The sequence below is a fragment of the Aspergillus pseudotamarii genome (assembly GCF_009193445.1).
Source record: "Aspergillus pseudotamarii strain CBS 117625 unplaced genomic scaffold BDV38scaffold_11, whole genome shotgun sequence".
Taxonomy (NCBI): domain Eukaryota; kingdom Fungi; phylum Ascomycota; class Eurotiomycetes; order Eurotiales; family Aspergillaceae; genus Aspergillus; species Aspergillus pseudotamarii.
The window spans coordinates 2,288-19,152 of record NW_022475025.1 but is presented as its reverse complement, the minus strand read 5'-3'; the positions used below and the strand labels follow the sequence as shown (position 1 = coordinate 19,152).

At 41.7% G+C, this 16,865-nt stretch overlaps 4 protein-coding genes across 4 annotated transcripts; 2 read left to right on the top strand and 2 right to left on the bottom strand.

Annotated features, from left to right (window-relative positions):
- Nucleotides 1–1,908: 1,908 nt before the first annotated feature.
- Nucleotides 1,909–4,427, bottom strand: BDV38DRAFT_269008 (alpha-amylase; the record flags this gene model as incomplete). The annotated part of the gene is made up of 11 exons (XM_032056885.1): nucleotides 1,909–2,196; nucleotides 2,276–2,516; nucleotides 2,572–2,718; nucleotides 2,797–2,798; nucleotides 2,875–2,966; nucleotides 3,035–3,263; nucleotides 3,348–3,456; nucleotides 3,515–3,630; nucleotides 3,694–3,732; nucleotides 3,786–3,828; nucleotides 4,378–4,427. 11 exons carry the CDS (start codon nucleotides 4,425–4,427, stop codon nucleotides 1,909–1,911), a joined length of 1,356 nt encoding a protein of 451 aa, XP_031916458.1.
- A 2,479-nt stretch (nucleotides 4,428–6,906) lies between these two features.
- BDV38DRAFT_269007 (uncharacterized protein) lies at nucleotides 6,907–8,144 on the top strand (the record flags this gene model as incomplete). The annotated part of the gene is made up of 3 exons (XM_032056884.1): nucleotides 6,907–7,447; nucleotides 7,512–7,804; nucleotides 7,884–8,144. The coding sequence occupies 3 exons, from the start codon at nucleotides 6,907–6,909 to the stop codon at nucleotides 8,142–8,144; spliced, it is 1,095 nt and encodes a 364-aa protein (XP_031916457.1).
- Nucleotides 8,145–12,982: 4,838 nt separating this feature from the next.
- BDV38DRAFT_279903 (uncharacterized protein) lies at nucleotides 12,983–13,765 on the bottom strand (the record flags this gene model as incomplete). The annotated part of the gene is made up of 1 exon (XM_032059161.1): nucleotides 12,983–13,765. The coding sequence occupies one exon, from the start codon at nucleotides 13,763–13,765 to the stop codon at nucleotides 12,983–12,985; it is 783 nt and encodes a 260-aa protein (XP_031916456.1).
- Nucleotides 13,766–14,653: 888 nt separating this feature from the next.
- BDV38DRAFT_239659 (thermolysin metallopeptidase) lies at nucleotides 14,654–16,564 on the top strand. The gene has a single exon (XM_032053782.1). It carries the CDS (start codon nucleotides 14,743–14,745, stop codon nucleotides 15,952–15,954), a length of 1,212 nt encoding a protein of 403 aa, XP_031916455.1. The 5' UTR covers nucleotides 14,654–14,742; the 3' UTR covers nucleotides 15,955–16,564.
- The last annotated feature ends 301 nt before the right edge of the window (nucleotides 16,565–16,865 follow it).

Sequence of the window (16,865 nt, the reverse complement as noted above, 5' to 3'; positions counted from 1 at the left end):
ATCCTTCTCCCCTACTCTCTGCTTCCTCCACCAGTCCTAGATCTCTCAGACTATCTCTGGAGACTCTATTTATCTCTCTGGCTGCCTCTCCCGGAAAGCATCCAATCTTTGTCGTTGCAAGAAACGCTATTAGGGCCTTTAATGACTTCATTAATTAGTACTATAAAGCATTAAATGCATTATGATAATAGAATTATTCTAATTAATCTCCTTTTCTCTAACACTGTAAGCCAAATGCATAAATAAATCAATTGATACTGTATATCTTTACAAAAGTCATATGAACAGTTGGTTTTGCTTTGTGAGAGCCCGCGGGCCTACAGAGGTCTAGACGGAACCAACCATAAGCAGGACTCTTTAAATCGCCGCACTAGTAGTCTATGGTTCTAGAGCATACTTATTCTACTGATCAACGGAATGCAATAGGGAGGCGAGTGAGTCACACAAACCAGCAGATAACCTTTTAACCAAGTTGAGAATGTCAGTCTATGTTTACCACAAATGTCTGACCCTTAGGCTCTAACAGGAAATAGAAACTTAATTCTACATACAGCCTAAAAATCTCCGCTTATCAGCGCCCGTCTCTCCCAATATCTATGTTGACCTGACTGACTACTAGGGTATATAGAAGATTCACTGCAAAGTAATGTTTTTGCGTCTGTTCTCACTTTCACTTAGCAATCAAAGTTTCCACAACTGTTTTATAGTTCTAAAAGTATGTAATTTAAGTTTCACCAATAATATTGTACAGCTGGTGAAGTTACACCGCTGTTTTAGGTTATAGACTCTGAAAAACCAAGGTTTGACCGTGGCAAAGTGGAAGGCGGATCACCGGAAATGTAGGAGGCAGTGGCCTGACTTTCAAATAGGCTTAGGATACTACTAGTCAGTCAAAGAGTATTAACAGTACTTCTGCTCACTGTGCTCAACTGCAGTAATCACCTTAGAAGTAAAGCAGAGTCCCATTGCAAAGCCAATCTCGTCAAAGTTCCAAATATCATCTTCATGTATACCATGTTCTTGAATAGCTGCTTTATAGTCTGAAACCAAGGTATTATAAGCTTCGGATCTTCCTGTTTTGCACGTTGATATGTCATTCGTCTCGTATATCGCGTACGTAGCTCAGGATGACGTATAATAAATTTATAAGCCCAGTTGATTCCAAGTTGCAGTAGGATCCTGTAAGCGATTGGAAAGTAACATTTGAGCTATTCCATGTAAAATTTCAGGCCGAATTGGAAAACCACGCTTATCTGCATCTAATAATCGCTTCTCAAGCAATTCCTCTTCAATTTCAGTAAGTTTATTACTATGGGCACGTGTTTCCGATCGTGATTTGATGCCATTAAGCCGATCGCGTAGGGTGCTTTCAGGAACTGCGAAAATCTTCACAGCGCGCTTTATTGATTTCATTTGGCCTTTCTGGTAGATTGAAATAGCCATCTGAATACGTGACTCTCTAGAAAGAGGCATATCTTACTGTGGTGGCGAGAAAAGACGCGTTGAATGAAGAAAGTAGAAATTTCGCTTGAAGGGGCGCGGCTCGGTGGTTGAATACGTTACCATATCTATAAGTATAAAAATATGCTCTTGTCATTTGTTTATTTCTATGACCCTTTTATTTAATCATTGTTATCTTTCTTCTTTCCCCCGTTTTTAAAGGAATCCGACAGCTTCCAAGCTCTGATCCTCAACATGTTAGACATTCAAGTACCAAGCTGAACCAACTACCAAATGGTAGCGCTAGTGTGGTGTGATTTAACAGTCAATTATACCACCAAAGCCTGTAAAACATTCCATTTTCTGACTATAAAAAGGACCTGATGGTCGTCCAAACTCATGAACTACCTCTCAATTCCCAATTCCAACGAGATAAGGCCAGAGCAAATGCCAGCGTGATAAATCCTCCTAAGAACTGCTGCAAACCTTACTTCCATTCAACTTTGCAGATGGATACAGTACCCTTGGTAGTCCCTTCTCCATAGGAAGAAGTACCTTGCCGTCAGATCCCACCGTCACCGTTGAACAATTAATTATCTCATGCAGTTGCTCTCCAGCCGTGTATCCCGTTCCAGTCAAAGAGAGCGTGTACGAACCACCCGACGAGCCCTGGTTAGACAAGACAGTAATGATCTGCGAGCCATCGGTACCCTTGCGCATAGCAATAGTCGAAGCGTCCTGATAAACAGGCCAGTTCTTTACGCCAATCAGTTAGTCCACGGAAGATAAAGATTAGAAACAGTGTCTATCTTCCTGTATCCACATATATACATACCTTGTAAGACAAATAACCACTATCGGTATTAATCGCATGACGCCGGATCGCATTCAAAGAAGCAATCAGCTTGTATATCTTGCTGGTCGTCGAGTAGCCCGAGAACCAGGTTGCGTCGCGATTGGCGGGGTCGTTTCCACCCGCATAGTGCTGTTCCTGGCCCGCGTAGATGATGGGAAGTCCGTCTGCGAGGATAATAAATGCTGCTACGTTCTTGGCTAGTGACATGTCGTTTGTGTATCTTTTGTTGCTGTTAGATTGGATGAAGTTTTGATATAGGGCGGAGAGAAGCTTACGATGCGAATCGCGGATTGTCATGGTTCTCGACGAATGTTCCTAGTAGTGTTGAATCGGGACAAGTGGATTTGACTGTGTTTATCATGTTATAGAGGTTGCTTATACTCCCGGATGTTGACTTAAAGGCGTTGAGAAGGGGGTAGTAGCTGGTTTCGTAAGAATTTGTCTCATTGTTAAACCGTGTTTATGGGGTGTTTTGCGTATATCGGAGGCTGAATGTAAACCACTTACATGGGGTAGTTTAGGACTCAGTCCATAATGTTTTGGTAAGGGCATGTATAGGCGGGGTCGCCGTTGAAGACTTCTCCAATGCAGTATACACCTGCAGCTTGGTTGTAGCCACGCCAGAAATCTTTCTGGACATGTTTGACAGTGTCGACGCGGAGGCCATCAACTGGTGCCATTAGTATTTGGTGACTGGCTTCCTTGGATGTAGGGGTGAGTGTGGAGAGGGGATCTTACTGGAGTAGTTAGATACCAAGGCCTCCACCCAATCGTACCAGAGACCCTTGACGTCTTCGCGGGTTGTGTCCAGGTCAGGAAGGGAAACTCTGTTATCTCCCAGCCAGCAGTTCTCAGACTGGGTCTGGTCGTCAAAGTTCTGGATAAAACAGAAGTTGTGGAAGTAGTCCTTGGTGTTGAATGGTTTGAACACACTGTAGTTGACTGAGTCGCCGGCTCCATCGTAACCCTTTTACCATTGTGTCAGTACAAGACGGATATCCATAGCTATATCTATACGGTCAACACAGGGCAAAAGAAGAAAAAGACGAACCATATGGTTGACAACGACATCGACCACTAGATACATCCCCCGATCATGGAGAGCCGAAGCAAGAGCTTTCAAGTCATCTGCTGTACCGTAGTTCCTGTTCAGAGCGTATCTAGACTCATTGTCAACTGGTCATTTAGAAAGAAGATAATAAGTAAATAATGAAATACATATCCTGCTGCCAGTAGCCATGGTAGGCGTCTCCGTATGCAGTGTGCTGAGGAAGCCGGCCCGTAACAGGTGTGATCCAGATGGCTGTGAAGCCCATTCCTTGGATATAGTCCAGCTATATGATTGTTAATACAAGATCAGGCTATCTTGATGAATCGGGTATAACGCGACAATATACCTTGTCGATGATACCCTGCCATGTACCACCACAGTATTTCTATCTGACGTGAGCAAAACCACAAAACATTAGCCTAGGGTAGATAAACCGACCCGATCCTCAGTATTGCAAGAAGCAGTAGTTGACCCATCCGTTCTCGCGAACCGATCCGTGAGTAAGAAGTAAATAGATTGCGATCGCCATTATGCAGGTGTCGCGGCGAGAGCCAGTCCAAAGACCTGAAGGCCACAAAGAAATGACCACCAAGAGACCATTTGTCACAGAAATGATAACGATCATGCAAGGTGACTGTACAGTATAACCTGCCCCAGGTGCATGGACATCCCGGTGGCCGAACGGCGCCTTCGGTGTCTATATCAGTCACCTTTCTAATGACGTACAGTGGCCCCCTTCTGAAAATTAATCATTGTATGCAGAGTATCTTAGGGGTCCTTGGCTATAAATTAGTACTGAAATCATTAGTAGGAAATCAAGAATCAGTCTTCTGTCGATAGACTATCTAATGTTGTTTTACCTACGTATCCTTACCTAGTTGACAGGTCTTCTACCCTGATTAGTAGATAACTCTGACACCATTCTCAATTTTCCCGGATTTAGGGGATGGCTGTTGATGTGGATGAGAAGCTGGCTCGATCCTGTTGATAGTCAAATGTAGACTTGAAGTATTCGTCCCCAGCTGTTTACCTTCGCTTAACATAAGAAACTGCAGTTGAGCCAGCCTGTGGTGTTTGCATTATATTACACTTTCCAAACTAGTATGTCTCATGACTTATTTGCGTGACAATTTACAACAAAACTGAATTTGTATTTAATATTCTACCGTACTAAGTGCTTGTTAGGATGTGGCGCCTACAGCTTAACATATTTAATGAATAGTTTGAGGACACTTCACCGTGCAATGGACGACCTTGGTTGAAAGTCTAATGGGGGAAAAGTCATCTGAGATAGCTGTAAACTTTATATTGGAAAACTTATATGTCGCATCTAGCTACATCTGCCTGTTGTTCTATTTAAAATGGTGGTCACTATTTTAGTACCATGGTTGGTCGTTGAATCAAGTGAACTTGACGAACTTTGGGCGTTACGACGCGCCGGGAATTACGTTAATTGAAGTTTATTCTAACCATGAGCTTAAATGGCTGATCTATGGTTCATCTAGCCCGTTCCGATATCGGTTTGGTGACTTACTTTACGAGAATGATGTTAGACTGCGATTGTTATCCTTATGCAGCCTAAAACATGGTTGTTTCTTTGGCTATTGCCTCTGGGCATTCCAGGTTTGCTAGGCTCCTGGTTTCTTTTAACTCATCTACCCAATGTTTTAATTTAAAAAAATTATGTAGACCATCAATGACACAACAAGATAACATATTTATTGCTCAGCAAGACTGAAATGAATCTTAGAATACGCTCGATCCACTTAGAAATTATGTTGCAATTGTCTTCGGCTCCTTATTTATACATCACAATGAATAATTACAATTTACATTGCCAGTAGAAGAATGAAATAAATGCCGCACTCAGCTGATGACTAACAAGATATTCTATTGGTCAACATCATTACAATAAGTGTTGTGATGATATGTGCCAAGCATTCAAGATGTCTTTCTCCAGTTGCCGAAGTGCATCTAACATTCGCACTCATCGTGTGTTAGGGCCCTAAGCCCAACTTACCTTCAGCTCAGCTGTGTGTCACGTGCCTTGCCCACATTGTTGGCGAGGCACAATTCTCTTGTACTACGGTGTGTTGAGTAAATAACGTTAGTATGGTGGGTCACCGAACTGCGTAGAAATAGGATGAACTCCGTGTCATTATCATTTAGGGATCATGACCACCAACATCAAGTCAATGGGAACACCATTATTGCCATTATTGGATGACCAACCCAACATTGGGTGAGTTTCGGTTCATAATATCTGGTCCACCCCACGAGCCATAATCTAGCCCCCGATCGGAAAGCATAGCCGCCGTTTGCGGATTGGTAACCAGTGAGCACCACAGTATCCAGGTAGACTAATGTTACCTTATTATTTCTTGGCGTAGAATTAACACAAGCTATATTTGTTGAGAGTGGTAGAGATACTCTCGAAACTACTAACATGATCATATATATATTGTTATCAAATAACCATGGATGCAGATAATCTTTGGTATGGCCTGTTCCAAATCTAAAATATGTCATCTGATCTATTTATAAAAAATACATTCCAGTTTCTGGCAATTGGCTAACATGTTGAATGAACAATCTTAGCATACGCAGGAGACTTTTTCTTAAAAAAGGAAGCTGTAAGAGATAGAGTAGGGACAGTAGCTATTCATAGCTGCACCCGCTCTCAGTCCAAGACTCCCTTAATCCTATAGCAATGTTTTCATAAGATCCGTTGGAAGTCTAGATAACACTCCACAGGATCCACTACAGTATCAAGGAAATTTGTTCCGCAGGTTAGTCTGACGTTTGCGATCGCCGTCTAGTTACGCCACTGGGAACTTGAATTGAACTTGAATTTATGAATAGGGCCTAATACAGTTCAGGGTTGTAGAATTGAAGCCCATGCCAAAGTGACCATCACCCGACCTTGTGCGGCTGGAGGGGAGGGTGAGGGGCGGGTGAACAAAAAAGGGTGACCCTCTTGAGGGTCGTAGTGTCTAAAACTCTCACTCTCTTTGAGAGTCTGGCGAAGTCTAATACCAAGATTACCAATACAGGTCCGGTAGGTCAAATTTAGTAAATTGGTATGCTTTGGTTAGGTCAGTTAGATAATCCACTTTAGATTGGCGACTACCGTGGTTCCGGCAAATCGGCTTGACCAGGCTCTCCTACCAAAGTCTATCTCCAGCATCTTGTACTGTTGAGATCACGACATATCCTGGTCCCTGTACTCTAATCAATCATAGGGTACGGCTCCGCCCGGATAATTTCCATTTTAAGCCATTAAGTCATACTACTTAATAATTTCCCCTGTTCTGACCTGCTGAATCCCAATTTTCAGCTAGCTGGTATTAAATGTCGGGTTAATATTACGCTGTGCATAGTACCACATCATATGATACACAAACACTCAGTGATAGTGAACCAAAAAAAAATCACGTCTGAGGTATACGTACAAAATCTATCAGTTGGTGAGAAACTGCTACCCAGCAACTGAGCCATCAGTATCTTGGCTTCCTATTAACCTAGCGTGTTACCGTACAGCAAAGATCCACTTAGTATAATGTATTTCTCACGCATTGTCATTGCCTTTGCTGTAGCTGCATCGGCGCTTTTACCACCGCCCGCGCAACCACTGAACAAGGAGTATGGCTTCAACCACCCACCAGGCGTAAGCCAGGAGTTCCTTGACATTACCGCTGCAAATACGCGGGTTGCCCAGAACCATGTTAAACTGCAAGCGCCAGTTAGATATCCGACAGCTGTTCACCAATTGCAAAAGGTAAACAGGCTCATTACTCAACTGGATCCGCTTGGCGTGCAAACCATCATTGAAGATCTTTCCAACTTTCAAAACCGCTTCTATAACGGAAGTGAGCCTAGCACTAAAGCGTCAAGATGGCTTTATACAAAGATCAGCCAGGTTATTACTGCCAGCAGCGCACCGCGAGTTGCAGTGGATTATTTCACCCACGTTGGTTGGCATCAGCCTAGTATAATTGTATCCATTCCGGGCCGGAGCGCAAAAACAGTTGTGGTGGGAGCTCACCAGGACTCTATCACTGGATGCTACCAAGTCTCACGGGACTATGCCCCCGGTGCTGGTAAGTATTGAAATATCGTCATGATAAAGCCTTAAATGGTACCCGTGTTAACTGGCAGTGATAGATGACAATGCGTCTGGAGTTGCAACTCTTCTTGAAGCCTTGCGCGTTCTTCTGCAGGATCCTTCTGTTGCCCAAGGTCAAGCGCTGAATACACTTGAATTCCACTTCTACGCAGCCGAAGAAGTAGGGCTACAAGGAAGCCATCAGGTTTTTGACGCATATTCTACTCAGGCCAGAGAGGTAAAAGCCATGCTTAATCAGGATATGACTGGATATACAGGTTACGTGAGTCATAGTAAGCCAGAGGTCATTGGTGTCCTTACCGACAACGTCGATCCGAGCTTGACCAGCTTCGTGAGAATGATAATCAGATCTGCAAGTGTCAATTCCCTAACAGGACAAAAGCCGCTAAGCTAACTGTGGTCAACAATAGTATTGTACAGTACCGTATGCCGATACCGCATGTGGTTATCGCTGTTCGGATCATGCGTCAGCCCATGTACATGGTTTTCCTGCAGCGATGACTTTTGAATCCAAGTATGGTGACCACAGCAAATTTATCCACTCATCACTAGACCGTGCAGACACAATCAATGTCAACCACATTCTTCAGCATGTTAGATTGGTAATTGGGTTTGCATATGAACTCGGGTTCGCTCCGCTTACCACTAACAATGGGAATGAGTATCTGTGAGAGTCTCTGGTAGCATGTTTTCTCTTATATTAAGCTGGTCTGGAACTGGGTAACTAAAAGAATGACTAAATTTCGGGCAAAACATTTGCAGGATTTTTATAGTTTAATTTTGTGAACAGGGGGATTGTATCAAACTGAATTGAATGGATCTTTATACACTCTATACTCGCCGTGTGCGAACTTAGTATTGTCTAAGATAAATTAGCTCCTGATTCCTAGCTATATAATACCTCACAACATGAACTATAGCTTATTTTGTTCTATGTGGGCCGATCGTCAAGGAACGTTGGCCCAGTGGGCTTACATCATCAGCACTCCAGGTAACGTATTTCACCGGTGAGCGGGCCACACCAACGAGCGGGCCACCTCTGCTCCGATCCTACCTCTAGGTGAGATTGTAGGGCCTATATCAACCAAATAATTGCATTTCTATATAAAAATTAATTATTAAGTGGATTAGGATATCTAACCCTAGTATGTCCCCGAATATGGTAATTAGAACACTGCGGTGGTGCTTATATATATAGTCTAACTATAGAAAGCGCTGGATCTATAGAGATAGTATTCTGAGCTTTCTGAATCTTATTTTTGTACTGAAAATACTCTAAGCTCTTTTAAATAGCTAGGCTCTCTGTAATAGCTAGCTATCTAGTAGAGTATATTTACTTTTGATCTTTCTATTTATTCTTAATATAATATTTTTGTATTTCTTTTTGTACAAGAATAAGTTTATTAAGTATCAATTTATAATCTTTAATAATTTTCTCTAATTGTACTTCTGGTAAAGATAAAGGGCTGCAGATATATTTCCTAAGCAGTTTTCTTGTAGCAGCTATCTATTTCTCTAGCTGTTTAGTAGTATAAGGTATTTTAAATACTGAATTAATTGACCGACTGTCTAGTAATATAGGAGTCTTTAATTAAATATCCAGCTTGCTAAGTACTCTATTTAAATTAAATAGAACTAGTCCAGTAGCTGTAAAGCTATTCTGAATATTCTCTGCTGTAAAGATACTTTGACAAGCTTTTAGCAAAATTTTTAGGAAATTAAGCTTATTAATATAACTGACTTCTAGATATACTTTTTCTTCTATTAAATCTCTATATCTATCTTTTAGAGACCGAAAACAGTCTATATCTAAAGGCTAAAGCTTGTTGGAAGAATACACAGATATATAGATAGGAATAATATTATTCTTACTATATATTTAATTAAATTGAGGTATAAAATAACTACTATAGCTATCAAGAACTAGAAGACAATATTTCCTAGTTATATAACTAATAGTCGCAGATATAAAGAGATTTTTAAGCCAGCGAAGATCTATTTTATTAGTAATCTATCTATTAGAATTTATATCAATTCTACTATTAGATAGAAGCTCTGATCCTTGATATTAGTCCTCTATATAAATCTTCTTTTTAAAGATAATATATAGAGAAAGTACCTAACTAGAAGAGTTAATATACTTAATAGATATAATCTATTCTCAATTATCTGGCTATACAAAAAGTACTTTTCTATAGTAATCAGCTCTAGTTACTACTTAGGTAGTAGTTACTAAACTTATAGTAAAGCCAGTTTTGTCAAAATTATAGATATCTTTCTATACAATTCTATATTATATTATAGTAATTTATATACGGTCAAACTACTCTTTAATAATTTTAGAGTCTTTATATTTTACTTGTCAATAATTATAGTATCGAGTATAGCAGATTTTTATCTTATTATATTGTTTAATAAATTTAAAGACCCAGTTCTCTCCAACTATTTAAATAGATATTGTACTATATATAATAAGAAGAATATTGGCTATTTCTTATATATAAAATAGTCTGGGAGGTGCTTTATATCGATTCAGTAATAAAATTTATTGTACAAATAATTTCTTCTTATTTTAAGTTAATATATAATTATTGGCGCGTATTTCTAAGCGTAAAATAATTCTATTTAGTTATCGCTGAAGAGTTATACAAGGAATATTAAAGATATATACCGCTTTACAAATATTACAAATTTCCTTTTTTTTTAAAGCAGAAATAGTAAGTAAGATTCTGTTCTTCTGCTCAGTTAAATTTCTTGAATTTTGATATACTTTTAGAGGTATAGTTAGTGATTGAATTGAGTGAGGCAATAAAACGCGTAAATTTTTGATGAGGTGGCCCGCTCGTTGGTGTGGCCCGCTCACCGGTGAAATACGTTAACTCTGGCGATACACGAGGGTCATGGGATTACAGCAATCGACACTAGTTGCTGGAGTATAGCTTGACCTGTCTGAAACAAAATACATCTGCAACCAATCACTACTTTATTTAATTCCACTACTTCAGTCCAAAAGGAGTTGTGCATATATCATCAACTACGGCATATTTATGGATAAGTAGAGTAAAAAAAAATCCTAGAATGTGCTTCTCCCAGTAGAACAGAATACTGCAATTATCTTCAATCCCTGGTTTACTCACGGCAATAAATCATCAGCATTGGTGTTTCGAGTGGGATCGAGAACGCGGAATATCATGCTCATCTGATATCAGAAAACCTCTCCTTCAGATGGGACCATTGGTCGTGATGATATATGCCAAGCACTGAGATTGTTTTCTCCCGATCATGTGAGTGCATATGACAGTCACACGTATCGTGACATTCCAAATTATTAGATTGGGCTAGTCGCCATGGGCCAGCCCCAGATCGGAAAGCACAGGCGCCGTTTGGGGACAATAACCGGAAACTTCCATGGGACAGTTCATTAACAAGATTAAAGTTAATCTTTATTATTCCTTTCTGTGGAAATGACACAAACGACGCTTGTTGTAAGAGGTAGATATGATCAAGAATAGTAGTAACATGATCATAGATGTTTGTTACAACCAACTACCCCGCCATGGATGCAGATTGCCATTGGCATAGCCAGTTCCGAAACTGAAAGGAAGTAGAAGTCGCATTCTGTTGCTAGTTCCATGACAGAGCAATATTATGCACAAGCAATTGTGATATCCTTGGTGAAAGAAAGTTAAAGAATAGTTACCACTAACATCAAGAACCCGGCTAAATGATTGACTCTTTATTCCTCCATATGAAACCTATCAAGTCTCTATTGAATGTCCTTAACTATTTCTTGGTTCTGAGATGCCAGCCCGTGTCTACTTAGTCCGTGATTCAGTAGGGCTGTACAACTTTCGCGATGATCCGGTTATCCCTGATGCCCCTTTGAGTCAGCGAGGGTATGTGAAGATTTAGGGCACCGCTTTATCCACATATAGTCTAACAACATTGGCACTATCGTATTCGGCTCCTCCGCAGATCAATCCAGATATCCCTGATGGCATTTGAGAGGAACTTAAACAACACCCAATATCTTGAAAAGCCAAGCTCCAGTATTAGACATGTTGCGATGCTAGTCCGATATGTGAATCTGCAAGAAATTGATGGCCTGTCATGCAACACAAGCTTGCCTTAGGACAGATTAGTTACCCATTTTCCTGAACTAAATTCGGAAATTCAAGTTGGATCCTAATTGGTATTTTAAACCCGGAGATCGCTCGCCGACACTCAAGCCTGATTCTGGAGAAAATGCTGCGATCCTAGAACAGATTCAACATATTCTAGAAGATTCGGAGAACAGACCAGGAGACAAGTATATCAGCATTGTAACATATCAGGGGGGTATGGCGCTTCCTGCATCCACTGCGCTGTAAGCAGTGTCATGGTATGGAGATTGCCCGACAATAACGCAAGCCCTCTAGGCCCAAGAATGTGGGTTGTGTAGTATGTCGCTTCAGTAGGCCATTCTTAACTTCTCGAGTGGGATTCAGTTGCCAGCGGTCAGCCTCCTAGATATTCTAATGGGTATTAGATGCTTGACAACCATATCAGCTATCTAGTAAATCTAGTAAACTAACTTGAAACCTAAAAACAAAAATATTTTTTTAAGTAGATCTACCTAATGATTATTTACTCTATCAGTTATGTGCAGCATATCGCACCAAATAAAAATAAGACAATGGCTGCCTTTACAGGATATAGACCGAATAAGATCTATATATCAATCTGCAATTCGGTTGGAAGTTTGCTCACCATGATACGTACTGAGAAGATAGTCAAGTATTAGCTAAGATCTCCGGCGCTGGAAATTCCTTACGTACGATTTTGAAGGAATAGAAACTTCAAGTTGGAATTTGTCTCATTGATAACGCAATCTTAGGGTGCAGCCATCGGCGGAGCCGGCGAGTTCCGGGTTACATAAAGTACTTCTGAGCCAAATAGCACCCACCCCCATGATAGAACACGACTAGGGGGGTTCGCTATATCTCCTGTTAAGTGTACTCATGCACGATGGAAGAAGCAGCTATGTTATATGATTTTTTTTGAACGCTGCATGTCGGCTTCGCCATTCTAAGGTCGGCCTCGGACCATCCTTTTTTCTGCCGAATGTTGACTGCGGAAGGCTGATTTCAGATATACGGTTATGTGTTTGTGTGGTCGACTGCCGGTGCGAAATTCCGGCTTTTACTTTTAAGATTTCTTCCATGTGATAGAAAATACCCAGGTTAAAGACCCTAAATAGAATTCAATCGCACAAGTGGCTGGTCTTTGAAGAATGGGCTGATACGCAAGAGCTTCGTTCGTTTGTTAAAAACCCGTTGATTCCAAAAGGAATAGCAAACTTTGGGGATCGAGGCAGCGACATCAGTTTCGAGGAATGTGCGCAGAATAAGCTGTTTTTGGGGGTCCTGGCCAAAACAGATTTCCCATGACAACAAGCAGTACATGATAATAGCATTAAGGCACAAAACAAAGAACTAAAGATGGGGTTTGCAGTATCTACTCCGTTGCCCTAATTACTATCGTCGGGTCCAGTTTGACCGCGTGACACTCGGACGAAGTCTGCAGGTCTATTGGCAGCAACGTTCCTCCTGGCCGCCTCAATCGCTGACTCTGCATCCTTTACCAGCGGTTGTAGCGGAGTAGTCGGGTCCGCATACCGAAGCCAGTCAATGGTTCCATCCACGAGACCAATCACCCGTCTGTACTCTGCAGCGTTTTGCCATCTCCTTTCTGGCTCAACTCTTAAGAAACCTAGAAGAGATGTGAGAAGGAAGTTCACACCACCTAGAACTGCAGCAGGGATATGGTTCAAATTTTGAGCATTGGAAGCCGTGAAGGCAGTGATAACGGCCGAAACCATCAACTGAATGATAACCAAGATCCACACTAGCCAGTAAGTGAATATATAAAGACCTTCTTCTCTAGTCATTTCGCATTCGGATTCATTGTAGATTCTCGATGTCGCATTGGCATAAACCTGGTAGCTTTCCCGTCCAAGCACAATGCCACGGGACGGCTTTTTGGAAAGCCGGGAAAAGCAGCCACACGCCCTCCTAATGAATTGGCATGTTCTCGCAGGTCTCAAGAACCGAAGTTGTAGTTCCGAGACATCTATCGATTCTTCCTCTGACAGCTCTCTCCGCGTTCTGTCTTTCCGGTGTTGTTTCTGTCTGTCCTGGTTTCGTGGGTCCTGTTGATCCTGGGATGACGCCGTCTCTTCTTGTCCTGTCTGTGATAGCTCTCTCTGTGCTGAACTAGTAGACGGTGGCTTTGTTTGGTCCGAGCCTGCCATTGTTCATTACCATAGCATGGTCCGGGTAAATGAAAACACAATCGTGTTCGTGAAGTGGGTGCTTAGTAAAAGCAAAGAATGGAGGATAAGAAAGAGTATTATATACACATGTTCAACAAGACTTGGGGAGTGCAAGTAGGATTGAAAACTGTGAAATGACTGGCTATGGTTGATTTGTCGAGACAATATCGTATGATGTCCGCAAACGTCTTCAGAACCATAAATCGGATCAATCAAAGGCAACAATTTAAATAATTACAGCCTTCAATCATGATTTACAAAGGTTATGTCTTTGAACCTAGCAAAAGTTCTACAAAGATTCATGTGGACACTCTTTGTGAATTTGTATCTTTTGATGCACTGGTGTACTTTTTGAGGTGATAGTTGTGATCACCAAACGTGCTTCTAGCCCCCCACTTTCAAAAGCTATAACTAATTTATCTGAATGGATCAGCACTTTTATGTAACTTAGCATACCCTAATTGGGAGATTTATGCTGAAATGGGCTCTTGGCGGGTAACCCGCGGGTTTGGGTTTTGGGTCTAGTGTCCACACCTGACCCGCGGGTACGGGTCCTGTGTTGGACCCAAGTCCGACCCGTGGCGAGGCCTAGTCCATGGACACATGGTATGGGATCATTCTTAGTATGGAGCTAAGGAGGAAGAGTGGCTAAAGCGCTAGGATTTTACATTTCTCATCACCAGCTCTAGAACAGTCCGTTGACCATTACATTGTGCCATCGAAGAGACACTGAATCATCCAGGTCATTTGACATAGAATGACTTGACAATGACGTAAAGAAAATTGGGCCAGACCACCATACTATAGGGTGCCTTTAATACATGCATCGTCCGATATTTTAAAGCATGCTCTTCTCAGCAGAGGGCCCTTGTACTTCAAAGGTCACTGCGATCTTACTTTTTACTATCTTAAGTCAAGTGAAGATATCTGTCAATACGTTTTACCAGGACAGGAACATGGCTCCTGTATGTGGCATTATACCGGAATATATACTGCAGGGTATTATTCGAAAAGGGTTGGTACCACAGCATGTTATCAATCAGTGTCAATCTACTATTGGAAAAATCAAGCAACTGCAGGATGTCCGCATAAGTCACAGAGAGAGTATCGCGGCAGCTCCGCGGCAACGAACCTCTCAAGGTATTATTCCTCCTTATATCCTTGAGTCACTTTCTCGGAACGCAGCAACAGAACAGCAACGCGAGGCGGCCCGCCAGACACTTGCTCATAGCACTAAATATCGAACAGATACAACAACTACACGCCGCCCGAACCGTACAGTCTATGATGCGCAAAATTCACGTGCTGATTTTCCTCCTCGTAACAAGGTACTGATCCGTGAGGGTGGTCCGCTACTCACCCTTGAGCAAGATCCGACTAATAATGCGAATGAGTGCTATAATGGCTTTGGAAGGACCTATGATTTCTACTTCAGTTTCTTCCAGAGAGATTCCTTTGATAATAAGGGTATGAAGCTTGATGGCTTTATACATGCTGGAGACTTCTATAACGCTTTCTATAATGGCAGAGAATTTGTCTTTGGCGATGGAGATGGAGTGATCTTTGATGGCTTTACAGACGAGCTCGATGTTATTGCTCATGAAGTTACCCATGGCGTGGTGGAGTATATAAGTCCACTCCCTTATGAATTCCAGAGTGGAGCTCTTAATGAGTCTATTGCAGATGTCTTTGGTATTATGGTTAAGCAATGGGGTGAAGGCACCCCTCAGACTGTTGACCAGGCCAACTGGCTTATTGGAGAGGGAATCTTCGCTGCAGGTGTCAATGGCAAGGCTCTCCGGGATATGGCGAATCCTGGAACAGCTTATAATGATGATAGAGTGGGAAATGATCGTCAGCCTGCACACTGGAGGGGTTTCAAGAACCTCCCCTTCAGCGACGATAATGGAGGCGTTCACGTCAACTCTGGCATCCCTAATCGTGCGTTCTATCTTGCAGCTACTAAGATTGGAGGATATGCGTGGGAAGGTGCTGGTCCTGTCTGGTACCGCGCTCTGAGCAGTGGTAAGCTCCTCACAAATGGCAAAGCTAAATTTAAAGACTTCGCCGATCTCACAATTGAGAATGCTGGCGTGCATGTGGATAAGGTCAGGGAAGCTTGGGAACTTGTCGGATATCCATTTCCTGATAAGAGGAATAAGCTGTGATGATCATCGAAATGATCCTGATTACTGTGCTTAGAAGTCCGAAATCTTTTTTGTTCAAAAGGTCTGTTATTTCATGGTCGTAACCCAGGAACTCGCCCGATTAATCATACCAGATTTACTCAATTCCCGTGCTCGGGTCTTCTAGTTGTAGACTATTATATCTGTCATATTGGTATTCCAATGCTGGTATCGACATCACAACGGTTTTGGTGTCGTGCAGCATGAGGGCGGCCTTGTAAGGGACTCAGTTGAATCAATAGTTGATTAGGTAGTCTATCACGAAGAGACTAAGCTAAAGAGAGGAAAAGAGAAGAAAACATTAAGCTATCATATTGCACTGCCCTTATAGACGAAGAATCATATCACTCCAACGTATTCACTGATTGCTTAAACCTCTATCCGTGACAGACCTAACAGCAACAGTCTTCTCTTGACTAGCTGCAATGATCGCGCAAGTAGTTAGTCTTGAAACATGACATCTTCCTTCAATTCTGTCAGTTATTCTTCATCAAAAGTATAAAGCTAGTACTAAAGAGGTAGTTGAGCAGACATACAGTAAACCTTTCCGTCCCAAAGTAACTACAGATCATAGTAGCAAAGGAATTACTCTGTATATATATTACTTGACCTGACCCCTCGCAGAGAGCGATAGGAAGGCATAACAACCTCGTGAATATATAGTCGTTAATCTACTAAGCTTGTTCCAAACTTCCTGAATAGTAAACTTTTGAGACTCACTGTGATTAGAGTGGCATAACCTAACCGTTGTAACCTAGCCATAACCTAACCTAACCGGGGTCGGTTAGGTTAAGGTATAAAAATCTTTAACCGACCTAGGTTAAGGTTAAAACTAGGTTAACCGCGGTTAACCTAGTTCTGCCTATCCTAGAAGGGGTGAAAGAATACAGTGC

Excerpts from the sequence above, each read along its gene's own strand:
- BDV38DRAFT_239659 (XM_032053782.1), top strand. The coding sequence starts at position 14,743 with ATGGCTCCTGTATGTGGCATTATACCGGAATATATACTGCAGGGTATT.